The sequence below is a fragment of the Petaurus breviceps genome, unplaced genomic scaffold (assembly GCF_028583685.1).
Source record: "Petaurus breviceps papuanus isolate PSGF00001 unplaced genomic scaffold, PetGlider_PUasm1.0 90792, whole genome shotgun sequence".
NCBI lineage: Eukaryota > Metazoa > Chordata > Mammalia > Diprotodontia > Petauridae > Petaurus > Petaurus breviceps.
Window position 1 is genome coordinate 8299495 of NW_027187347.1, and position 26301 is coordinate 8325795.

The following is a 26301-nucleotide window of genomic DNA, read 5'->3' on the forward strand; positions in this document are numbered from 1 at the left end:
GTGTGTGTGTGTGTGTGTGTGTGTGTGTGTGTGTGTGTGTGTGTGTGAGAGAGAGAGAGAGAGAGAGAGAGAGAGAGAGAGAGACAGAGACAGAGACAGAGACAGAGACAGAGACACAGAGAGAGAGACAGAGATAGAGAGACAGAGACACAGAGAGAGAGAAACAGAGATTGTTGTTGAGTCTTTTTTTAGTTATGTCCAACCCTTCATGACCCCAAAATACTGGAGTGTTTTGCCATTTTACAGATAAGGAAACTGAGACAGACCAGGTAAAATGACTTGCCTAGGGTCAAGAGCTAGTAAAATGTCTCAGGCCAGATTTGAAATCAAGAAAAACGAATCTTTTTGACTCCAGGTCCCAAATTCTATCCACTGCACCACCTAGCTGCCCAAGCAAGCATTCCTTAATTGTCCTAAGTCTTACCCAGGGTCTTCCTGACTGTAGACCACTCATTCTATCCACTGTGCCACCTAGCTGCCCAGGAGATGTGGATTACAAGAATATTAAGCAATTCTGATCTGAAGTCAATCAGGAACCAACAACCAAAGAAACTGAATGAGAGAAGTTGAGAAGAAAAGTTGAAACATCAGAAGATTGAAGATGAAAGACAGAACTTGGAAGCTATTGGAGCTGAGAGGTTGTTGGAAGCCGAGTCCTGCTAACTAGAGGGTCTGCTGTTTATTGTGGGAAGCTGATCTGTTTGGGAGAAAGCTCTTCTGTTTGAAAGAGTTGATTGATGGAAAGGAAATCCTCTGCTGTGGATGAAGACTTCCTTGCTCTTTCACGAGACAGGACAAACCCCCTCAGAAACCCCTTAATCTTTTATTGCCCTTTATAGCCGGAGAGCAGAAATGCTTCAAAACTAACATAAACCAAAACCTAAATAGCTTTATAGATTCCAGTATTAAAGATATATGCTTTTCACTGAAAGAGTGTCACACTAGCTAAAGGAACAGATCCCTGGGAAACTCTGCAGATGCCAGGCTTAAAGCTGCTATCAGCTAAAAGAGCTTATCACTGTTTCAGTAGCCTGAGAATAATAGGGGAGCAGAGAGGATCAGAAGAGAAACAGGGAACGTGTTGAGGCAGGTCCCTAAAGAGACCATAGACATTCAATCTCGAGGCTCAGAAGTATGAGTTGTCTGAAACACATCAGTTTCCCCAGGTTTTTCTAAGGGAGTACCAACTCTCTCCTCATCAAATTAAAAACAAAACAGGGTGTTATGGTCCAGGTTTATGGGAGGACTGCTATGTTTTGCTTGTTCATCATTTTTACTTCTATTGAGTAAATATTATTCTTGCTTTTGGTGTTTTTTTTTTGTTTGTTTAGCAAATGTTTTATACTTAAGAGTTAATGGTGTCATTGTGATTGATTTGTATAAGTGGAAAGTATATCAATGGGAGCCCAGTAGCTAGCACTGATGAGCATAGATGTATTTTCCCCCACCCTAGGGTTACCCCTATGGTTTTAAAAATGACATGTAGCAGTGGGTCTGGACCCCTTTCTTTTTCTTTTTGTCTTTTTGGAGGGGGAAAGGCAAGACAATTGAGCTTAAGTAACTTGCCCAAGGTCACACAGTGTGTCAAGTGTCTATGGATGGATTTGAACTCAAGTCCTCCTTGACTCCAGGGCTGGTGCTCTATTCACTGTGCCACCTACCTGCCCCACTGGCCCTCTTTCTGGGAAACTCCCAGACTTGCCGACATGAATACCAGTTGGGTTAGTGCCATATTACTTACCCATGCCGTCTTTATACCTGATAAACTTTGTATTTATGTTGCATATGTTTTGCATTTAACTTATGTGTATACTTACTTTATGCCTCAAAGAGAATATAAACTCCTCGAAGACGAGGACTATGCCATATTTATCTTTTTGTCCCTAGACTAGACCAGGATTTTAATGATTACTTGTTGAATTGTATTGAATCACCTTTCCATTTGGGAAGGAATGGTAATAATAGCTTATATTTATGTAATTTTACAATTTACAAATTACTTTCCATTTATTATCTCCCTGGGTTTTTAATTTTTTTGTTTATTGTTTTTTGGAGGGCAATTGGGGTTAAGTGACTTGCCGAAGGTCTCGTGGCTAGTAAGTGTTAAGTGTCTGAGGCCGGATTTGAACTCAGGTCCTCCTGACTCCAAGGCTGGTACTTTATTCACTGTGCTACCTAGCCATCCCTCTTCCTGGATTCTTCCAATACTTGGGAAGCAAGCAATACCGGTTGTATTATCCTCATTTTACAGATAAAGAAGATGAGGCCCAGTGAGGTGAAGACACCCAGGTTCATACAACTATTAATTAACGGAGCTGGAAACCAAACCCAGTTCAGGAAGAAAGTTGCCTTACCTACCCACCCCTGTTTGAATAGGGCAGTGGTAAGCATAGGAGGAAATAAAGATGCAAAGTTTTGCCTCATGGGACCTGTGGGATTCTGGGAAGGACAGAAAACTCCTTGAGGGTGGGAAAAGACCTATTTAAAAAACATTATTCCTTATGTTTGAACTGAATATCTGTGTATTGTGTTTTCCTTCTTTCTTCTTTTTTTTTAATTGGGTAAAATGTTTCAGAGAGAGCAGCTGGTTCTTTGCTGAAGGTAGTTGGACCAGAGAAGCTGTGAATGTCAAGTGAAAATGATCACTGCTTTATCCTGCAATAGTGTGTTTTTTCAGGGACCTCCCAGCTCTGGCTTTTTAACTAGGTCCATTCTTCCTTCTCTGATCTATGTCTTTCAACTATCATTCACCATTTCACTGATGACACTTGGGCCTCAGAGGAACCAGAGACAGATGTCCTCCCAAGGGCCCCCAATCATTCTGGTCAATAGTTTCAATCTCCTCCCTGCCACAGCCTTTTGCAACTTAAAAAACAAAAACAAAACTTTAGAGAAAGAACTCTTGTGAGTTCAACTCCTTTACTAGAATCTTGCACCGATGATATCTAATTAAATTTGGAACCATAAGAGTCCCTCCAACAGTTCTATTCTTCCTAAGCATAGATCCCTTATTTGGTACCCTGGCCTGTACCCTGGACTACTTCTCACCCTCCTTTTTTGAACTCCCAAACACCAAAAGGGGTTATCTGTACAGAAACGTCACTCATTCTGTTCACCATTAGACAGGGAAACTAAACCCTTAGACAGGTCTCTGGCAGTAACAGAGATTAAGTTTTGGTTACTTAAAACTTCCAAAAACACTAAGGCTTTTGCAGTGTGTGTGTGTGGGAAGGGGGGGGAGTCGGGGGGATCTCCTAATAGAATGAAACAACTTTAGAAAAAGACCTGTTTTATTCTTGTTTTTGTATCTCCAGTTCTTAGTAAAGCACTAGACACACAACAGGAATTATGAATCTTACCTCTGACACAAATCTGTGTGATATTGCACCCCCTCTGCCTCCTCCCCAACCACCACAATGCCTCTCTGTCTCACCCCCAACTGAACTAGACCTCTCACTGTCCTAGGCAACTAACTTTCTAAGACCAGGGGATCCTCACCTTTTTTTATATTATATACCCCTTTGGCAGTGTGTTGAAACTTCTAAACCCCTTCTTAGAATTGCGTTTTTAAATGCATAAAACAGCATGCACAGGATTACAAAGAAAACAAGATGTTAGTGAAAATAAAGATGATTTTTTTCCCATTCAAGTTCACAGACCCCTTAAAATCTATTCATGGCCTCTTGGTGGGTCTATGGACCACAAGCTGAGAACCCCTGCTCTGAGATGATAAATTTCAGGTGAGTTGCTGACCTGCCTATGTGGAGGGAGGTTCTATGTTGGGAATTTTTAACTTTAGTGAAATCACTTGTGAAAGAAAAGAAAAATTGGCACATTCCATTTTCCGGTACATCAAAATGTTTCATAGTCGTGGGCTTATTTTTTCCCAAACACCCAAATGATCAGTACAGCAGTGCCTAAGTATCAGTGAGAAAACTGAGACACAAAAGGGCTTAAGTGAGTTTGTCCGACAGAAATAAGCATTTATATAGAGCCTACGTGCCAGACACTGTCCTACGTGCTTTAGAAGTACTGTCTCATTTTATTTTCATAACAACCTTGTGAGGTAGGTGCTCTTATTATGCTCATTTTGTAGTTGAAGAAATTGAGGCAAACAGAGGTTAAGTGACTTGCCCAGGGTCACGCAGCTAATAAGTAGCTGAGACTGGATTTGAACTCAGGAAGATAAGTTTTCTTGACCCTTGGCCCAGAACTCTATCCACTAAGCCAAGAAGCTGCTGTAGTGGACAGAGTGAGATTTGGATCATAGAATCATAGGTCTAGAGCTTGACCTCAGAGGCCACATAGTTCAACCCTATACAAGAGGAGGTTGTCCAAGGAGATTAAGTGACATCCTCAAGGTCATCCAGGTAAAAAACGTCAGATTTAGGGTTCAAACCCAAGATAATTGTCAGATATTTACTAGCTCTGTGATGCAGGGTAAGTCACCTGGCCTTCGGGGCTCCCATGGTCCTGATCTGTAAAATGGAGAAACTGGGTTCCATGGTCTCTAAGGTCTTCCACCTCTCAATCTATGTTCTTCAGTCACATGTGGAGTAGTATTGGGGGCTCAGGTCTGTCTTGGGCTATGCAGCTTCCTTCTATCACCCACGTTCCCAGCTCACACTCATCCCAGATGTAAAGGTGTAAAACCTTTTTATCTGTAACATTTCTTCTTGTATGGCAGCTGCCTTGTTGCCCCCCTGGTCATCTCCCCCACAGGGCAGATCCCTGAGCCTGCCTGGACTTACCTGAGTCTTCTTTGGAGACAGTTCCCCATCTTTTCATTGGGATTTGTAAGCCCAGCTCCTGGTTTCACCTCCCTCTTCATCTGCCCTGTACCAGACCACAGCAAGAGGGAAACCTACTGTGAAGGGAGCAGAGTCATTCTTGAACTGCTAGGCAAGGGCTCAATCTAGAGGAAAAGGGGGCTTTCCAAAAAGGGGAGGAGGATGATAAGGAGGAAACAGAGTGGGGAGAAGAAAGGAATGCATGTACAACTTTGTGGGTGCCTGGGTCTGCATGTGACTTCCGGAAATGCTAGAGAGTGAGATCATGAGGCTTGTGGTCCTCACCTCGATGTTCCATAAGCACAGAATGTGCCAGCTAGTGTGAAATCTCGCAGTCCAGACCCTCATCACCTCTCTCCTAGTTGATTTCAATGGCATACAAGTTGGGCTCCCTGCCTCAACTCTTTTCCAGCTCTAGCCATCGTCCACATGGCTACCAAAGTGGTTTTTCTTCTTCTATTTTTTCCACCTCTGATAAATACTGGTTTATTTTTTCCACTTAATAGTATTTTGTTTTTTCCAATTACATGCACAGATAGTTTTTGAAAGTCGTTTTTATAAGATTTTGAGCTCTAAATTTTTTCTCCCTCCCTTCCTCTCCTCCTCCTCCCCTCCACTTTTCCCTCTGTTCCCTTCCCTCCCCTCCTCTCCTCTGCCTTCCAAACCTTCCCCCCTCCCCAAGATGGCAAGTCATCTGATATAGGCTATACTTGTACAATCATATTAAACATATTTCACATTAGACTTCTTATGAAAGAATCAGAAGAAAGGGGGAAAACCATGAGAAGGAAAAAAAAAAGAAAATAGAATGCTTCGATCTGCATTCAGACAACACCGTTCTTTCTCTGGAAGAGGACAGCATTTTCCATCATGAGTCTTTTGGAATTGTCTTAGATCCTTGCATTGCTGAGAGGAGCTGAGTCTATCAAAGTTGATCATCGAGCCATGTTGCTGTTGCTGTGCACAAGGTTCTGATTCCGCTCCAAAATGATTCTTCTTAAGGGCAGATCTGGCCAAGTCATTTGCTACTCAGCAAGCTCCAGTGGTTCCCTGCTGCCTCTGAGATAAAATCTAGACTCCTCTGGTTAGCTTTTGGAGCCCTTACCTTATCCCAAATCTAATGTGTCAGCTTTGTTGTATATTTCTTTAGGAAGAGAAAAGGAGGAAAAATTGCACTATTTCTTTTTGACTAGTTCATCTTAAGTCCTTAAGCAGCAGGGACAAAGAATGCAATTTCCCAACTTTATATATATATATATATATATATTTTTTAAATAATATATATAAATAAATATAATCCTAGCTTTCTAACTTACTACCTATTTCTCTGACTTCACCTTTTGGGGCCTTAAAAGTCCTTGTCAGTAAAAAGAGAGTTGGACTATTGTGACTAAAGAGCCTCGGAAACTGGTCATTGCTCTAAGTCTACAATCCTATGATAAAACACAGGATGAAGATGGGAAAAGGAGTGGCCATGAAAAGACTTGGGACTCGTGGGGGAGGCACTGACCAATTCTCAGAAATTATCACCCTGCTGATTACAAAGTGTAAGAAAGGAAACAAAGGATCATAGGACTTAGGGGAACCCTTAGACATCACTTTGTTCAACCATGTTTTATAGAGAAAGAAACCGAGGTCTGGGTGGTTAAGTGGCAGAACTGGGATTTGAATCTAGGTGCTCTTCTCTCAATGCAGGGCCCTTTCTTCTGTACCTTTTTAGAACCCTTTTTATGGGGCCATATCGTTTTCATCATCGTCACTGAGTTCTAGATGGTTTTGTTGATAATTTCTTGTGGTACACTGTTAATCAGCTGCCACTGACTCAGCTGCAAGGAAGTCCAGTAACTTACTCACCAAGTGTCCAACCAGGTCATCAAAGCACCTGAGTGTGACTTGTCTTGGGGGCAGCTTGGTGATACAATGAATAAAGTGCCAGGCCTAGGAGTAAGGAAGACTAATCTTCAAATCCAGCCTTAGGCACTAGCTGAGTAAGCTTGAACAAGTCATTTGACTCTGTTTGCCTCAGTTTCCTCAAATGCAAAATGAGCTGGAGAAAACCCCAAATGACAGGGGAGAGCATTCCAGGCATGGGGGACAGCCAATGAGAGTCAGACACGACTAAACAACAATAACAAATGACTACTTTGACTTCTGGTTGCATAGGCATCAAATTTAAATATGAAATAAATTGAACAAATTAAACCTAATGTGTACAAAAACACAATGCCTGGCACAAAACAAGTCTTTGCTCTTGAGGAACTTACATTCTTCTAGATGATAAAACAAACATCTAAGTAAGTAAATACAAAATAATTTCTTTTTTTTCTTAACATAGCTTTTGTTCTTTTAGTAATCTGTCCTCCCTACCACCCCTACCTCCCATTGAGAAGAAAACGCAAGCTCCAAAACAAAACGTATCTAAACAAAAAATAAAGCCATTGATATCTACAAGAATAGTCTAGCAAAACCAGTTCCCATGTTGGTCCTTTCCTAAAATGTCTGTTTGCAGTTTTTAAAATTCAGTTTTAAGTTCATTATTTCCTCTCTCTCAGGAGGTGAGTGGTGTGTTTCACCTTTATTCTAAGTTTTAAGTCTTTCAAATTTGTTTTTCTCCCTTTACAAAGTAATTTCAGGATGGAGAGAAGGTTAATAATGGGACAGGGGAGGAAGAATCAGGAAAACCCTTTTGTAGGAACATAGATTTAGAGATTGGGGCAACTAGGTGGCACAGTGGATAGAGAGCCAGGCTTATAGTTAGAAAGACTCATCTTTCTGGGTTCAAATCTGGCCTCAGACACTTACTGGCTGTGTGACTTTGAGCAAGTCACTTAACCCTGTTTGCCTCAGATCCCTCATATGTAAAATGAGCTAGAGAAGGAAATGGAAAATTGCTCTAGTATCTTTGCCAAGAAAAAGCCAAATGGGATGATGAAAAGTTCGACACAACTGAAATAACTGAACAACAAGATTTAGAGATGAAACAGACTTTAGTGGTCATCAAATAAAGCCCCTTCATTATACAGATGAAGAGACCATAGTAATCTAGTGTTTGAAAAACCCAAAGACACAAGCTTATGGGGCAAGAACTCACTATTTGACAAAAATTCCTGGGAAAACTAGAAAGCAGTTTGGCAGAAACTAGGGATAGACCAACATCTCACACTGTATACCAAAATAAAGGTTAAAATGGGCATATGATTTAGACATAAAGGGCAATATCTTAAGCAAATTAGGAGAGCATGGAAAATTTTACCTGTCAGATCAATGAATAAGAGAAGATTTTATGGCCAAACAAGAGATAGAGAGGATCATGGAAATTATAATGGATAATTTTGATTATATGAAATTAAAAAGGTTTTATGCAAAAAAAAATCAGTATAGCTAAAATTAAAGGAAAACCAGAAACTGGGAAAGAATTTTACAGTTTTATAGTTTTTATAATTTTACAGCATGTTCCTTTAAGCACTGACCACTCCTTAACTTCCTTAATTAAAGGAAGCCCTAAATTTCACTCAGAAATCAGTGAAAGTTCCTTTAAATTTAATTTCATTCAGAAATCATTGAAAGCAAATTTGTATTTTCCCATCCCAGTTTCTCCAATAAAGGTCTCATTTCTCAAATTTTTTAATAAATAAAAAAAAGAACCATTCCCCTATTGCTAAATCATCAAAAGATATGAACAGGCAGTTTTCAGATGGAGAAATCAAACCTATCTAGTTATGTGAAAAAAAATGTTCTAAATCATTACTGATCATAAAAATGCAAATGAAAACAACTCTGAGGTACATTTCACCTATTAGATTTGCTAAACATGATAGAAAAAGAAAATGATAAATCCTAGAGGGGATGTAAACAAGGACACTAATACACTGTTGGTGGAGCTGTGAACTGATCCAATCATTCTGTATTTTGTTAATTTTCCTCTAATAGTATTTTATGATCCAACCATTCTGGAGTGCAATTTAGAATTATGCCCAAAGGGCAATCAAACTGTGCATACCCTTTGACCCAACAATACCACTACTGGGTCTGTTTCCCAAAGAGACCAAAGAAAAAAAGAAAGGGACCTGTTTGTACAAAAATATTTCTAGCCATTCTTTTTGTGGTGGCAAAGAAATGGAAACAAGGGAAATGCCTGAACACATTGTGGAGATAACTGTATTGCTAATGCTGTTGTACTATAAGAAATGACAAGCAGGATAGTTTCAGAAAAACCTGAGATGACCTATATGAATTGATGCAGAGTGAAGTAAACATGACCAGGAGATCCTTGTAACCAATAACAGCATTATTGTGCAAATTGAAGCATAATTCTTTTATTTTCTTTATTTTTCCTTGCTTTTTTTGCAACATGCCTTATAAATGTTTTACATGATTTCACATATATCAATTATAGGGCATCACATTATTTGCCTTCTCAATGGGTGGGAAGGGAGGGAGAAAATTTGGAACTCAAACTTTTAAAAATGTTAAAAGTAGTAATAAGTATTATTATTAAATTATTATTGTATTATTAAATTATTATTAAAATGTTAAAAGTAATAAGTAATCATTTTTAATTAATAAAATAAATCTTTGCTTTAAGTATTAAAAAAAATACTTTGTGTGTGGGTTCACCTCTCCATTTCAGATCAGTGAGGTTTGTCTGACAACCACCCCTTCCCTCATGTTTCTATACTCATTTTCTCATATACCTCAATTAGAAGAAATCAATTTCATTTCCTGCTTCCTCCTTTCTACACTAGTATATTCTTTTAATCTCTTTTCTGTCTTTGAACCTTCAAAACAGAACCAGTCAACCTCTTAGACCTCAATTTTTTTTATTTGATGTCCACAATGCACTCTGAAAATATTTAGATTTGAAAGGCCAGGATTTTAAACTTTGTATCATGACCCTCTTTCACAGTCTAGGCAGGTGTGGGAAATCTGTGGCCTCAAGGCCACATACAGCCTTCTAAGTCCTTGGGTGAGTCCTTTTGACTGAGTCCAAATTTTGTAGAACAAATCTTTTTATTAAGGAGATTTATTCTGTGAAGTTTGGATTCAGTCAAAGGGCCACACTTGAGAACCTAGAAGGTCATGTGTGGCCTCAAGGCCATAGGTTTCTCACTCTTGGTGGTAAATTGTTTAGAGCCCTTCTCAATATAACAATTAAAGAAAGCCCTAAATTTCATTCAAAAGTCAGTGAAAGTAAATTTGTATTTTCCCATCCAATTTCAGGAACCCTCTGGAATCTATCCACATATACCAGATTAAGAACTCCTTCTTGTTCTAAAGAGATAAATCTTTTCAAAATTCCTACTAATCTCTAGCCTTTTCTTCAGAAATTCTTGCAAGTCCTCTATTCTATTAAAGATTAATTTTGATCTTGTAGGATTATACTCAGCATTGTAGGATATTATTCTTTCATGTAAGTTTATATAATTTGCCTTTTGGAATATTACATTCTTCTCATTTCCACATTTTGTCTCCTCTTGCTTGTGATCTTAAACTGCTTCTTTCTAAACTGCATGTATTTTTTCTTTCCTGTGAGACCTTTGGATGTTGGCTATAACCCTTATGGAACTTTTTCTTAGGCTTGAAATGTCACTAAGTCAGCTAGCGGTCAGGGCTGACTGAGAAGTGCCTAGTCTGCCACGCATCAGTGTCATGTTTGACAAGATGGATGTTGGGAACCAAGGCTAAAGGGGATTCAGTATGTGTATAATTGGCTGAGGAGTTAACTTACAGATAGTGCATTGAAGGATTCATAGGTACAGCTGGCCATTATACTAGGGGGAGATAAATAGTTCATGAATTGTTGCTGGCAGAGTGCTGGCAGGGGGAAGGGGCAGAGTTAATGCTCTGAGGCTAGGGGGAGGGGAAATGTGATTTTACAGACTGGTTTTACAAATTGATTTTACAAACTGATGTTACAAGCATAGATCCCAAGAACCCCATCACTTTCAAGGAGTTTTATGATTTTTAAATTATCTATTGCTCTGTTTTTCAGTTCAGTTTTTTTTAATCTTTTTATATTATTTAATTAGCAACTCAAGTCAACTCTCCACTCCCAATGTGGGACTTGCAAGATTGTTTGTATATTTCAAAAGGAGATGCTAAGGTCAGTTACTAAATAAAATTCAACTCACAAGTGATGGAATTCCCAACATTTTGCAGTCAAACTCCAGACATGAACATAGGAAAGATTTATCTGCTGGATATATAGGTACCTTGGACACCTGAGATTCCTACTCTCCTATTACTATAGCACATTCCTGAGAAACTCAATCATCTACTTTTTTCTCCCTTCTTTTGTTTTGGCTCAGTTCCTGATAACCCTAGGGAAGAGGTGAGGCAGAAAATGCTCTGGCCTTGAGCAGCTACAGCTTGTCCAGGAAGATAGGCAATACACCCTGACCACTAGTTACACTCCTTGGAGTGTAAAGTAGGTATGGGCTTGGAGTAAGGAAGACTCATCTTCATGAGTTCAAATTTAGCCTCAAACACTTACAAGCTGTGTAAACCTGGGCAAGTCACTTAATTCAACTTTGCTTCAGTTTCTTCATCTGTAAAATGAACTGGAGAACAAAATGGCAAACCACTCCAGTATCTGTGCCAAGAAAACTGCAAATGGGGTCACGGAGAGTCGGACACAGCTGAAAAACTAGTAAGCAACAACAGCCCTAATCTTCAATGCCTCTTCTGCCCCTTCAAATAATTCCTCTTCCCTAAGACTTTGACAACCGTGAATGAAATCCAAGATAGGAAAAACAAATGGGCAGAGCTAATGAAGATAATAAGACTCTTTGTCAAGCATAGTTTCAGATTCAAATATTGATACTTTAATTTTTAAATACAGAATTATAGCTAATTTAACTCTAATTTATAAACTATTTTAAGCTAATTTCATATCTCTATGAGTAAGAAAATATAACTGGGATCTTTGAACAAAACATAAATTTAGATATGAGGAATTCTTAAAAATGTCTTCAAGAAAAATAATATGAGTGTAATGCAGGTTTTACTGAAGTCATTGACAAGGGATGCTAGGGTAGGATCCCTGAAGTTTTGTATCTTCATCTATCCACAACAAGGCAATTGCCAATTACAGGAAACATTGTATACGTAAAGCAATGAATTCTTCCACGAAGAAAGGAAAGTAGCCTTGCTAACCAGACCTAAGAAAAAGGGAGAAAAAATAAACTTTTAGATGTTAAAGACTTTTGAGATATCAGAGTATATAGTCTTGATAATTACAACTGTTACAGTAATTACAATAGGTCAATTTAATGCAGATTAGCAACACTTGAGGTAGTTAATGAAAGGATATTGTGCAAGGGAGTATAAAGAAGGAGAGATATGAGAGATTACCCATTTTTTTTTTTATCCTTACAGTATGAGACAACTGGATAGAATGTTAAGGGCAGGTTCTGATGAGAGCTCCACGGACATTTGGGTGAGTAATTGGAGCATTGACCCAATTCATTCCCTCCTAAAAAGGGAATGAGGGCAGCAACCTGACCTGTGATTTCATTAGGATAGGGAACCACTGGATGAGAAAACCCTATCTACCAGCTCAGGCTGGCACTTTTTATGCCATTTATAGCACTGAGAAAGCTTGACTTTCCCATACTCAGCCTTTGTGTATCAGAGGCAGAACACAGTTGGGGAACAGAAACAATAGTCTAAGTAGTTATCAGTTAACGACCTTTGGGCAGCTCAGGCCTTACCCTACAAATTGATGTCGATATTTGGATGGTAAAGGAAGTAATTAACCAAAGGAGTGGTTGAGATAACAATACTGTTATTTAACTTGGGAGTTTTCCAACTTCTTTCACATTAAGTCTTTTGTTCTTTTCTATGGAGTTATTTTCTGACCGGTATGCATAAGTTTGTGGCATATCAAAGTGAGTTCTACTCTGTCCTCAGTGACTCCTTTTTCTCTTTCTTTAAGTTCAAAATGTTTAATAGAAAGCCATAAACCTTTAAAGATTGTGTTTTTATTTTTATTGACTTTTTTATATCACCTTCTTTTCTGACAGTATTCCTCCATACTCAATGAGCAATAATCTTAAAAGAGAAAAAAAAGCTACTCAGTAAAACCAATCACACATTGACTGTGCCTGACAATATATGCAATATTGCAGAGCTGATAGCACATATGGTACCATAGCTATACTCCCCCCACCTCTGCAAAGAAGAAAGGAAGGTACATTTTCTCAACTCTTCTCCACAACCAAGCTTGGTAGCCTACAAACCTCTAAAAGGTGCATAGAGTTCTTTTGTTAAGAAAGGCCTAGTGGCCCAGAAAAATGGATTTCTTAAGACCAAAACAAATATGCACATATGTAATACACAACTATGTGTGTATACATACATGTATGTAAATATGCCTTTATGTACACATATGTATAGAAGTTTTTCACACCCAGAGTATTTTAATTCCTCTTAATGCGCCTCTTCTCTCCTTCCAGTTTTACCTAATTTCAAGTTCTCTTTCATACTATATCCATATTAATCTTTTTTTTTTAAAGCATCACTTTCATTATGTTACTCATCTGCTCAAAATCCTTGGCTTCCCTATGCTTATAGGTAAAAATCTAGATTGAGCTTGGTATTCAAAGCCCTCTGTGATCCATCTATCTAGTTCTAACTAACAAAACCAACCTTATTGCTCAACATTATTATGTATGAACCCATTTCCTCTAGGAAAACTGATCTGGGGGTCTACTCACTGTCCTCCAAGTGATCGTTTCTTAACATTGTGCCTTTGCTAAGGCAGTTTTCCCCGATCTGGGGTACTTTGTTTTGTTTTTCTTTGCTTATCTGAATCCTGCTCATCTTTCAAGACCAAACAAGAGTCCCATCTCCACTCCTGCCCAGAGGAATTTCTGCTTCCTCCTTATGAACTTGATCTCTGTCCCTCAGGTTATAACCTCTTACACTGCCTTGCAATACTACTGTTTCATGTATGTATGTCGTATCTCCTGACCTTGATTGTAAGCTTCCTAAAGATATCTGGAGACTACATTTTACAGTTATTTCATATTCTCCCTAGCACAATACTGGGCAAAGAATAGACTCAATAAACCTCTGTTGGATTGGGAACTGGTCTAGACGCCTTATACCCATGAAAACAATGAACAGAAACACAAAAGGAGAACTAGGGGACACAGGTTGTCACTTAGAATGTGAGGATTTTCAGAAACCAGGACCAAAGAGATTTTATTTGAAAAGAAACTCTCCAAAGATAATACCTAAGCAATACTCAGAAACTCAGGAGAATCAGCTTAATGGTAGGATATTATATGGTTTAAGGAAAGGGTTTTTTACCTTCTCCTCAGGAACAGATGGTTCTAGGAAATCAGAAATTCTCAAGCATATCCAACTTCATCCTGATGTCAGTGGGATGGCCTCTCTTATGTTTTTGAGGATTCTAGGAAGTGAGAAAGCATATAGAAATCCCAACTTCTGGGACCCCTTTTGACACCACCCTCATGTTGCTACCTGAATATTCACTCCTGTGCTGTCAGTCCTTTCTAGTCCCATATTCCTTATCCCTCTTGACTCCTTAAGATGGCATAGTCACTCCGGTACCCTCTGTTCCCTGGAGTTGTCTAGTCTCTTAATACAGTTATTCCTTCCACATTGTGGGAGTTAGGGGTGTAGTGCCCCCCACAATCTGGAAAAGCTGTGCAAAATTTTTGGCTCTCCTTTTGTACCAGAGAAGACATCTGAATTATTATGGTATGAAAAGATAAAATATGATCATATTACACAATACTTGCATATAGTTTATACATTTCTTAGTTTCTAAACTTCTTCTAGGTCATTTGCTGGCTTTTTTTGTGTTGTCTGCAGCTTCTGCAAAATTTCTCCCAAATTCCCATTTAATTTCTTATGCTGCCCTATGATATATCAAAACCACAATGGAGAAAGTCATGATGTGGAAGGAATAACTGTACTTTCAGTTTTGCCTCCTCTCTGGGAAGAAATGTTGGACCACAAAGCAGGCAATAGGAAATCCATGATTCCCTGATAATAACAATGCTAATAAATTGCTAAATACTAGCTTTCCTCCTCCTCCTGCTGCTGCTAGCTAGGATTTATATAGTGCTTAAGATTACTTTACTAATGGTATTTCATTTTGTCTTCACAACCGCCCTGGGAGGTATTAGCTATTTTTATTCTCATTTTACATATAAGAAAAACTGAGTCTAGGGCCACAGAGTGAATAAGTGTCTAGAGACAGATCTGAGTTTCATCCACTGGCCTATCTAACTACCTCTCAGATTATTAGAATGTGGAGCAACATTGTGGTTTCCCCAAATCAAAATATATACTTTTATTGATTATTTATTCCTATTGGTAATTAACATGATTCTGGAATATGCTAATATCTATTTTTTATCTTAGGGATAAGATACAAAATCAGTCTAGAAAATTCTAGAACAAAAAAAAAAATCATCAGTATGTGTGATAACCTGAGTTTGAGCATGCAGTTGGAATTGGGTGATGCTGGGCAGTACCCTCACCTTACACCTTTGGATTTCATCTTGTTACAGGGCTCTTCACTAGTACTTCAGAGGTAGGCTGAAAGTTCTCCATGGTCCCTCATTTGGAGAACATCTGGCTGAAGTTTTGGTGGGTTTCAGGAATTTGAGTCATCTAGTTCATTCAAAGACTCCAACTTTTCTCCCAACTCAAGTCAGTCAATGGGGTCATAGAACTGACCCAACATTAATCTTGTCCTTTGCTGTGACTTTTTAATGTCTCCCTGTCTTTTCCCTATCCCTCCCCCTTCTTTGGAACTCCAAATTCTCTAAAAGTTTCTTTACTTGGAACATTCTGAGCTAGAAAACGTGTTATTTTCCTGGATGATTGGCATGACTTTGTGATGACAGAGGTGGGAAATTCCTCAAAGACATTTCTCCCCTCCCCATAAAACTTCTGGAGCAGTCTCAATGCCTGAACTGCCATGACCCCTAAGCTTCCCTGAAGCTTGGGTTATCATTCACTCTCTCTTCCTACCATGGTCTGGAGACTATCTCGCCTGAGGCTCACTGCTGGCATTCTTGTTTCCTGGGCTGCCCCAGTCCCTGTTCCCTGTCATTCTTGCCTTCTCCTTCCTTGGATATCTCCAGGTAAGATATGTTGCCTTTCTTTTGGAAGTCCTTCCTTTAAATATGATAAATTAAAAGAAATTGTTGCTTTCAGTATTGATTGACTGAATAATTCTTCTATGAAGTCCCTTTTAGTACCATCAGTGGACCTTGACAGTGTACATGGGTCATCATTTGAAGGATTATTGCAAATTGCTGGTGCCTACCATGAGTCACTCCATTGACTTTTGGGTCATGATCTTTTAAGTAATAAGCATATTTTTGGATATACCTTCAAAGATGTGGACCTGTCAAAAATTCAACAGATTACATTTTTTCCCAAAATGAGGAAAATAAATTGGGTAATATTCTATAAGTCAGACTTCCTTTTACCAAATTGTAAATTCAGCTAGGTGACACAGTGGATAGAATGCTGGGTCTGGAGTCAGGAAGACCTGAGTTCAAATCCAGCCTCAGATACTTATTATGTGACCCTGGACAAGTCACTTAACTGTCTGCCTCAGTTTCTTCATCTGCAAAGTGAGCTGAAGGAGGAAATGGCAAACCTACTCCAGTATCTTGCCCAAGAAAAGTTCATACGGAGTGACAAAGAGCTGGACATGATTGAAACAAATGAATAACAACAAACTTAGAATGTTTTCATTTACCACAGTGCTGTCTGAAGGTAAGTTCCTTTCATAAATGGAATCCCTTGGTGATTTCTCATGACCTGCTACAAAGACAAGATCATATTAGATTAACTAAAGAAATAATCAATACTTTCTATCATATAGCACCAATCCATACAAATAGTCATTTAGAGTCACATTGGAACTTCAGCTTTAGGGGTCAGAAATCACTTTTTAAAAATCTTATTTTTATTGATTCCATTCTTTAAATATGAAATCAATCTGACAAGGATTTATTAAGCTTCTACTGCATGCCAAGCCTCATACTAAGTGCTCAGGATACAAAGAAAGACAAAAATAAGAACAAAAATCCAGTCCCTGCTCTCAAGGACCTCCCCATCTAAAGGAGGAAACGATATGCAAAAAATAGTGTATGAACAAGGTATAGGCAGGATAAATCGGAGATAATCGACACAGGAAAGGAAGTATATGCTTCAAGGGCATTGAGAAAAAATCTCTTGGGATCTGTGCAATATTATCTGTGACCTGAAAGAATCCAAGGAAGTCAGGAGATGGAAAAAAAGAGTATTTGAGAAACAGGGGACACATAATGAAAAAAGAACAGTGAGATGAAGGGTCTTGTAAAAGAAACAGCCTGGAAGCTGGTGTCAGCAGAGGGCAGAGAACATAGGGGAGAGGAATGTGCAAGAGGGCTGGAAAGGTAAGAATGGAACAGGTTAAGAAGGGCTTTAAAAGTCATCAGAGACTTCTGTATTTGATCCTGGAGGGAATAGGGAGCAGTGACCTAGAGGTTACTGAATGGTCAGACCTTTAGCAAGATCAATTTGACAACTAAGTGGAGTGGGGAAAGATGGGAGTCAGGGAGGCCAACCAGAAGGCTACTGCAGTAGTTGATGAATGAGGTGATGAGGACCTGTACCGGGGTAGTGGCGATGTCAGAGGAGAGAAGGGAACATAAGGAAGACACGCTCCATAAGGTAGAATTGACAGCATTTAACATCACATTTATTGCTTAATTTTAATCTTTCCTCCTCCCCTCCCCCAGTAAGCTATCCTTCAAAGAAAGATTTATTTAATTACCAATTAAAAAATACCAATTCTGCAAAGTTTAACCAATATGCAACCCAAGTATGTCTGACAGTACATGCAATATCGCATCCTTATGGTCACCTGCAGCTTCAATGAAGGCAGAGAGAAACATGGACATGACTTTTGGAAGTAAACAGAATACAAACTCTATGGTGTCCCAAAAATCTTAGTGCAATTTAAAGTCCATTAAGATAGTGAATAAGGTTAAGATGGTTTAAGCTTGGATTTAAATCCTAAATCTAGAATTTGTCATAGTTATTGCAGAGCTACTTCTGCAGAGGGTTTTGTAGAAGTTTGAGAAAGAAAGTTTGAGTACCTGAGAGGACACAGGAAAGTCAAAGTATGGCAATAGCAATAATTCTTGTTCAGTTCTCTTTTCTCTTTCTCCTTTGGATGTTATAGGAAAATGACAGGGTTTGGGGGAAATGGTTGGGTGGAGGGGATGCAATATGGAAACAAAATAATAGGAGTCAAGAGTATGAAGGAAGAAAAGATGGAGAATTTTGAGGTTCTAATGTTCTCTAGAGACAGACAGCACAGAGAGCATCTTGAACTTGGAGTCAGGAAGATTGGGGTTCAAATCCTCATCTTAATTTGAGAAATAGAATTGAATTAAAATGTCCATGCTGACATAAATTTCTTTTTGTAGCAAGAAAACTGGAAAAATAAACATATCAAACTTACCATGATATATATATTTTACTACATGTTTGCATACAGGGACATATTGTTTAGTGTTTTCCCTGCATTTCTTTAGGTCAATTGATGTCTGAATTACTAGTATTTTTGTTAGTTTTCCAGTACCTTGTATCTAGAGGGTAAAAAAATACAAATTAATGACTAACACTAAAATATAGTAATATTCAGTTATAACTTGGAGCATCTCTCCTCACAGCACATTTTCTGTAGGTTTGTTAATGCTTCCAATTGGTATTCTTAGGTATTAATGAAATAATCAGAGTAACACTGAAAAATCTGGTTAATTATCCAGGTCTTTTCAACAGTCAGTCTGTAAGGATGTTGTACAAATCAAAATCCTGTTATTGGATTTATTTTTTTAATTCAATTAGTTAGCTTATGCACTAGACCTTGTGATCAGTAGGAAAATCAGGGGTCAAATCCTACCTGTGACATTTAAACCAGAGATGTCTCTTAATTACCCCAAGATTCAGGAGACCCAATAAAACTTCACTAAATTAAATATAATTGGGAATTTGCATTGGTGTTTTCCTGCCCACAAAATTGCAGATCCTTGATTTATCAATGTTATAAACTACAAAGGATATAGTAGCAAAAGTAGCTTGAAAACATATAGACCATAGACATAAAGATTTGAAAGGAACCCCAGATGTCATTTAATCTCCTTCCCAATACTGGACTTTCAGCCATATTCCTAATGACAGAGAATTCACTACTTGAGAAATTAAGCCTGTTGAATGTTTGGACAAATCTAATTTTTAGAGGTTTCTTCCCTTTATTAAGCTAGATCTGATGGGCTATAATTTCTACCTGTTAGATTTAGGCAAAACAAGTCTCTTGTCTCTTCTAGACAAAAGCCTTTCAAGAATTTGAAAGTCATGACTTCACTGAATTCATCACTTATTAAAGGCAGTCTTCTTATTTCTAGTCTAGATACAAATCCTTTCAACTAGTCATTACATGACATAGTTTCTTGAACTCCTCACTGTTCAGGTTCTCCTCAATTGAATTCAATCAGCATTTATTAAGCACCTACTACGTACAAGGTATTTTGCCAGGTGCCAGAGACACATAGACAAAACCAAAAATGATCCCTATTCTCAAGGAACTCACATTCTACTGGATGTCTAGTTTTGTCAATATACCTATTAAATATGCCAACAAGATTAGAACATCAAAATCCAGCTCTGATATAATCAGCACATAATAGAATGGCACTGTTATATCCCTTACCCTGGATGACCTTATGCTTCTATTAATATAGTCTAAGATATTTACTTTTTAAGAAACCATGTCACATATGAAATATCATATTCTAATAGAAACATGGATTATTACCTAGAGGTCCCATAAGACTATCTCTTTACCTGATGACACGTTTTAGGAATTAGTTGGGGTGCAAAATACATATTCTTTAACTGACAGTCTTTTACTCTTCCATAAACAAGAATAACGTAGCTCACAGTTTCGTCATAAATATCAGCTTTGGCATCCATTGGTACATCTCTCACATACACATTACAGAGCTGTAATTGAAGGTTGTATGACCAATCCTATAAGGTAAAAAGGAAACAGCTTATGTTATTTGTGTGTGAAAATAGCACACTAAATGTTTTCAGAAGGGAGAAGGGCAATTAGCATCTCACCTCATAAGCCAAAGTTTCCTTGACTTTTTGAGCACCAACACCAAGTGCCAACTTGAGCCATATTTTATATTCTATGGATGGACAGCACTCTTTAAATGTTTCATACAAATGATATTTGGGGATGAAATAGGTCTGGAAAAGGAAGTGAGGAAGATGTCACATCTAAAAGCAGAAATTTATCATTTCAGTCTTCACACTTCTAAGAAAGGTAAAAATATTCTTTGCCATCATGGTTTGAAAAAAAAAAGGATTTTCCAGATTATATAAACCATAGGGGTGCAGCTTTCCTTGTAGTTCAACTCTAACAGCCATACATTGCTACTGGAAAAACCATAACTTTGACTATACCAACCTTTGTCAGCAAGGTGATGTAGCTGCTTTTTAGTATGCTCTCCAGTTTTGCCACAGCTTTCCTTCCAAGGAATATTTTAATTTTGTGGCTGAAATTGTCTTCTGCAGTGATCTTTGAGTCCAAGAATATAAAACCTGACATTGCTTGCAATACTTCTCTATGTGCCAGAAAGTGATGGGACCAGTTGCCAAGATCTTAGTTATTTTGATATTAAACTTCAAGCCAGTTTTCACACTCTCCTCTTTCACTCTCATCAAAAGGCTTAATTCCTCTCCACTTTCTGCCACCAGAGTGATATCATCTGCATATCTGAGATTGTTGATATATCTCCTGGCAATCTTAATTCTGGCTTTTAATTCACCTAGCCTAGCATTTCACATGATATATTCTAAATGTAAGTTAAACGAACAAGGTAACAACATACAGCCTTGTTTTACTCCTTGTCCAATCTTAAACCAATTAATTGTATATTTGGTTGTAAATGTTGCTTCTTGGACCCACATATGGGTTCCTCGGGAGACAAGTAAGATTATCTGATACTCACATCTCTTTGAGGACTTGCCACATTTTGTTGTGATTAACAATCAAAGGCTTTAGTGTAATCAATGAAGCAAAAGTAGATGTTTTTTTCTGGAACTCCTTTGCTTTCTCCATAATCTAGAGAATGTTGGCAATTTGGTCTCTAGTTCCTCTGCTTCTTTAAAAACCAGCCTGCACTTCCGGTAAATCTTGGTGCATGTATTGCTGAGGTCTAGCTTGCATAATCTTAAACATGGCCTTGCAGGTATATGAAATGGGTGCAATTGTTTGGTAATTTGAACATTCTTAGGCATTACTCTTCTTTAGGAATGGGACCTAAAACTGATCTTTTCCAACCCAGTAGCCACTGCTGAGTTTTCCAAATTTGCTGGCATACTGTGTGCAGCACTTTAACAGCACCAACTTTTAGGATTTTAAATAGCTCAGCTAGAATTCCATCACCTCCACTAGCCTTAATGCTAGCAATGTTTCCTAAGGCCCATTTGACTTCATTCTCCAGGATGTCTGACTCTAGATCAATAACCACATTAGTGTGGTTATTGGTGAGAAGATATTTCTTATACAGGTTTTTTTTATGTATTCTTGGCACTTCTTAATCTCATTTGCTTCTGTTAAATTCCTACCATTTTTGATGTTTATTATGCCCAATTTTGCATGAAACATTCCTTTAATATCTCTAATTCTTTTGGCAAGATCTCATCTTTCCCATTCTATTTTTTTCTATTTCTTTTCATTTCTCATTTAAGAAAACCTTCTTATTGCCATTCTCCCAACCATTCTCTTTAATCAAACCTCTGTCCAAAAGTTTCTTTTGTACGTTGCCCCTTTTGGTTACTGGTGGGGAAGGGGAGCATTACTATCATTGATCTTGTCAAGAAAACTCATTTTTATCTATTTATGTTCATTTCAATTTTAGTTATTTAAATGGGTTATCACTAATGAGATATTTTATTCTGTATCTTGGCTATTAGTTACACAGATTTTCAAGAAGTGGACAGAGGAAACAGACATTCCACTGATAAAAGCCAATTCTGTTCTTCCTAGGAACAGTAAGAATCCTAGTTAAGGGAAATTTTGCCCCCTTTGAAATTGTTTGTATAACTTGAGATAAAACACCACCATCATCATTATAATAACTGACAATTAGCTAATACCTACTATATGTCAGACACTGTAATCAATACTTAAACAAGTATTTTCTCATTTGGTCCTCATAACAATCTAGGGAGGCAGGTGTTATTATTAATCACCTTTTTACAGGTGATGATACTGAGGAAAGAATCAGATTAAGTAACTTGCCCATGGTTACATCTAGCATCAGAAGCCAAACTTGAATTCAGGATTTTCTAACTCCAGGTCTGGTGCTCTTCACTGTGCCATTAAAATATTAGGAAAACAACAAAGTGTTTGGACTTTAAAAAAAAAATTGGGAAGTCTAGGCACTAAGATATAGAATGTAAAAAAGTCATCAGCTTGAGGTATTTCATTTTATGAGTAAATATTCTTCATTTATTCTGGTTTTGAACAGCTCTAGTTCTTTAACAATAACCCCCTCTAAAAAGAAAATTACATGTGCCTTTTTAGAAATTTATACTGTTTTAAGGCAGGCCCCTAGAAAACTTGAGTGGGAAACTAAAATGATTCATGAGTGTATTTTAAAAGAGTCTGACATTTGGATTAATAATTTATGGAAACTTCAGAAGAACATGAGATCACAAAGAGAAAGGCTAGTATCCAGCATACTTATTAGAAATGAAATTAGAAATTAGATTTTCTTTTCCATTAAGATGGATCGATACTGTTTCCTTCCTAAGTTCCAGTGGCTTTTCATTCTTCTCTACTTTCAAAGGAGAGTAATACTAAAGGGAGCGCTAATGATGATGGTAGCTGGCACTTACATGGACCAGAGCTCTAGAGCTGGAAGTAACTTCAGAGATCGTCTAGTCCAACCCTCTCACTGTACAGATGAGAAGACTGAAGCCAAGGGATTAAGTGATTTGTCTAAGGTCTCACAACTGGAATATGGACCCAGGTCCTTTGACTCTAGAGACAGTGATCTTTCCACTATTATGTGGGGTCATCATGTTTTAGAGTTTATAAAGTAAGTTATGTATGTGAGTGAATTTGAATTTCACAATAGTCTTTTGAGGTAAGTATTACATGTATTAATCTCCTCTCTTTGTAAATTAGAAAACCAAGGCCCAGAAAGATTAGTATTAGAACCAAGGAAGTGAACCCATCTCTACAACTGATTCCAAATCCAGAATTTTTCCCACTTACAATGTCGTAATTTTGGGGGGAGGTGGGGTGGCGATATGGAGGGGGGATTGTTGTTCTGTTGTTTCGGTCATGTCTCATTCTCCATGACTCCATTTGGGGTTTTCTTGGCAAAGGTGCTGGAGTGATTTGCCATTTCCTTCTTTAGCTTATTTAACAAATGAGAAAACTGAAGCAAACAGGGTTAAGAGACTTGCCCAGGGTCACATAGCTAGTGGCTGAGGCCAGATATGAACTCAGGAAGATGAGTCTTCCTGACTCCAGGCCTAATACTCTGGTACAGAAGGAATATGGAGGATGGACAGGGAACATTTTGTGCTATACATGACAGTGTTCCCTTCTCCCCAGCTCCCACCCCCACCCCATAACTGTTTTATGCTTGTCAGGAGATTAAAAAAAAATCTCCACAAAACTTTACTCCAGTGCAGAAATCACACTGTATATACTTTGATAGGATCATAGATTTTGAGCTAAAAGGAATTTTAGAAATCATTTAGTTCATTTTTATAGATTCAAAGACATCAAATCCCTAAGAGATTACATGAGTTGCCCAAGGTCACACAGGTAGGAAATGACTGAACAGGGAATTAGACCCAAGTCCAGAGCCTTCAAACCCAGTCTTCTGAAACACTCACTTTCAAAAACAAATTTAAAAACAATACCAAAATCTAGTTGTTAGAAATAGGTTTTGAGAGGCTTATCCACAAGGAAAACCAAATTACAGGAATAACAATAAAGTTGGTACAGAGCATTGACCCTGGAGTCAGAAGCACCTGAGTTCAAATCTGGCCTCAGATATTTACTAGACATGTGACCCTGGGCAAGTCATTTAATGCTGTTTGACCAAATTTCTTCATCTGAAAAAAGAGCTGGAGAAGGAAATGACAAACTACTCCAGTATCTTTGCTAAGAAAACCCCAAAGGGGGGCACAAGAGTCAGACAAGACTGAAAATAACTAAACAACAACAAAAGGGGCAGCCAGGTGGCTCAGCAAGTAAGAGCACCGGTTCCAGTGTTGGGACGACCTGGAGATCGAATCCCGGGCTCAGACACTCAGCACCACACCCAGAAATAACTGGCCGTGTAACCTTGAGCAAGTTTCTTAACCCCAATTGCTTAAAAACAACAACAACAACAACAAAAGTGGTAAAATTTATACTCAAAGCAAGAAAGTAAATTAGGAAACGCCTATTCCGGTCCTTCTACATGTAGTCCAAGACTACATTTTCTTATAGAATGTAGATCTTTTATACAGTGTGGTGTAAGGGAAAGAACACTAGATTTAGAGTCACAGCAAGTGAGTTCAAACACCTTCATTGGTACTTCACTTTAGTGAACTCTTGGACCTCTTTCCTCATGACTCAATGACTGGTAAGTTTTCTTCTAGCTCTATGTCCTGAACCCCAAACATTATAGTTGACAGGGATTTCTACCTCTGGCACTTAATGTCTAGACTATTTGTTTTCCATTTAATCATAAACTACTTCATAACATCTCTAACATTCTTCTCTTTGTCTACTTAATTTGATGGTGACATCTCTGAGGGAAGATTATACATTTCATTGCATTGTATCTGTCACAACCTCTAACATAGAGCTCAGAACACCTAGCACTCAGCAGCTATTCTTTGAGCTAAAAAAGCAAATGACTTAATTGTATAGCATATGCTATAGACCCAGAATGTAGTCTCTTGTTTGAAAAGGAGATGTGAATCTATTCTGGGCCCATCAGGCAAACAAGTCTTGGTTATTCATTATTTACAGAACATTTTGAGAAGGATTAAATCCTTTTTCTTTTTCCATGACATTTATATAACAACCACTTTGAGGTTCATAAAGTGCTTTGCATAAAGCCTCATGAGACTAGAATTATTATTATTCACTTCACAAATGAGGAAACAGCCTCAGAGAAATTAAATGTTTGGCCTAGGGTCCTACAATGATGGAAGCAGGATTGAAGACCAGGTCTCCTGAACCTAGGGGGTCTAGCACTCTAGCCAATGTGCCATCTCCCCTTTCTAAGATGACTGTCACTTAGTAAATTACCACACTTGCTTTAGGAGTAGGCAAAGATACCCTAACCAGTCTGGGAACCTTCCCATCCTTCAAGGTACTTGTGCAAAAAGAAATGCAGAGACTCGAGGCAGACAGGGTGCTTCTGCTGTCTCTGGAGGCAGTCCTGCCTTGTTTAAGCAACTAGTTGCCTAATTGAAAAGGAAAAAAAAAAACTCAGAAAAGCTGATTGTTAAGTTTCAGCTAGCTAGAACATGTACTAATTACATATTTATGTGTTTACATATTGTATTATATATTTACATATACATTTATATATTTATATAGTTTGTTGTTCACTTGTGTCCAACTCTGTGACCTCATATGAGGTTTTCTTGGCAAAGATACTGGGGTAGTCTACCATTTCCTTCTCCAGTGGATTAAGGTAAACAGAGGTTAAGTGACTTTCCCAGGACCACACAGCTTGCAAATATCTGAGGTCAAATTTGAACTCAGGTCTTCCTAATTCCAGGCCTATTGACTGAGCCACCTAGCTGCCTTATATTTATTATTAAACATGTTACACATGACATATTATACATATAATATACAGCATATTATACATTTATACATACAACAAATATCTATTATTGTGCATATTTACATAAAATCAATTGATTAGATAAGTTTCGAAGCAGTCATCTTAGTATTGTGCATAATAAATCTTAATGAGTACCATCTATTAACGAATTTGTTTGAAAGCCTTCCCTTGGTGTGATGATATATAGTGAATTTCATAAATCAGCTTCATCAAACAATTCATTAGGTTGGAAAAAATGTGGACCTTTATAAATGCCTACCATATGCAGAAGTTACTCCTCCACAAACCTTTTTATGCCCTCAACCTCAGCCCTCATGTAAATGGGTTAAATATAGAAACATCTCTATTAATGAATTTAAACTTAATAGCTAATAAAATGAAGTAATTATCAGGGGAAAAGGAAGCCGTATCCAAATGTTTCCTGACCTCTACCACAGTTTTACAGGAGGCAGTAAATTTCACGGGCTCATTAGTCAGGCAGTTCAATTCTCCTATGATTGCCCCACTGATGAGGTAGTCTGCATAAATGGTATGTTGTTTTTTTTCTGTATCCAAGATCATTTGGTCAATTCCAAAATAAG

General features: G+C 38.0%; 2 protein-coding genes across 2 annotated transcripts in view; both read right to left on the reverse strand.

Moving 5' to 3' along the window:
- Positions 1-4891, reverse strand: part of GCSAM (germinal center associated signaling and motility) — a 22539-nt gene extending 17648 nt beyond the window's left edge. The window contains exon 1 of the mRNA XM_069070023.1: positions 4752-4891. Within this exon, the coding sequence (XP_068926124.1) occupies positions 4752-4831 (80 nt within the window). The 5' untranslated portion in view covers positions 4832-4891. The remainder of the gene's footprint in view (positions 1-4751) is intronic.
- A 13196-nt stretch (positions 4892-18087) lies between these two features.
- SLC9C1 (solute carrier family 9 member C1) overlaps positions 18088-26301 on the reverse strand; it is a 74544-nt gene continuing 66330 nt past the window's right edge. The window contains exons 23-26 of the mRNA XM_069069833.1: positions 26147-26301; positions 19959-20090; positions 19680-19865; positions 18088-18424 (exon numbers count right to left, since the gene is read on the reverse strand). The exon at positions 26147-26301 is cut by the window's right edge and continues 11 nt beyond it. Coding sequence (XP_068925934.1) covers positions 18203-18424; positions 19680-19865; positions 19959-20090; positions 26147-26301 — 695 coding nt within the window. The 3' untranslated portion in view covers positions 18088-18202. The remainder of the gene's footprint in view (positions 18425-19679; positions 19866-19958; positions 20091-26146) is intronic.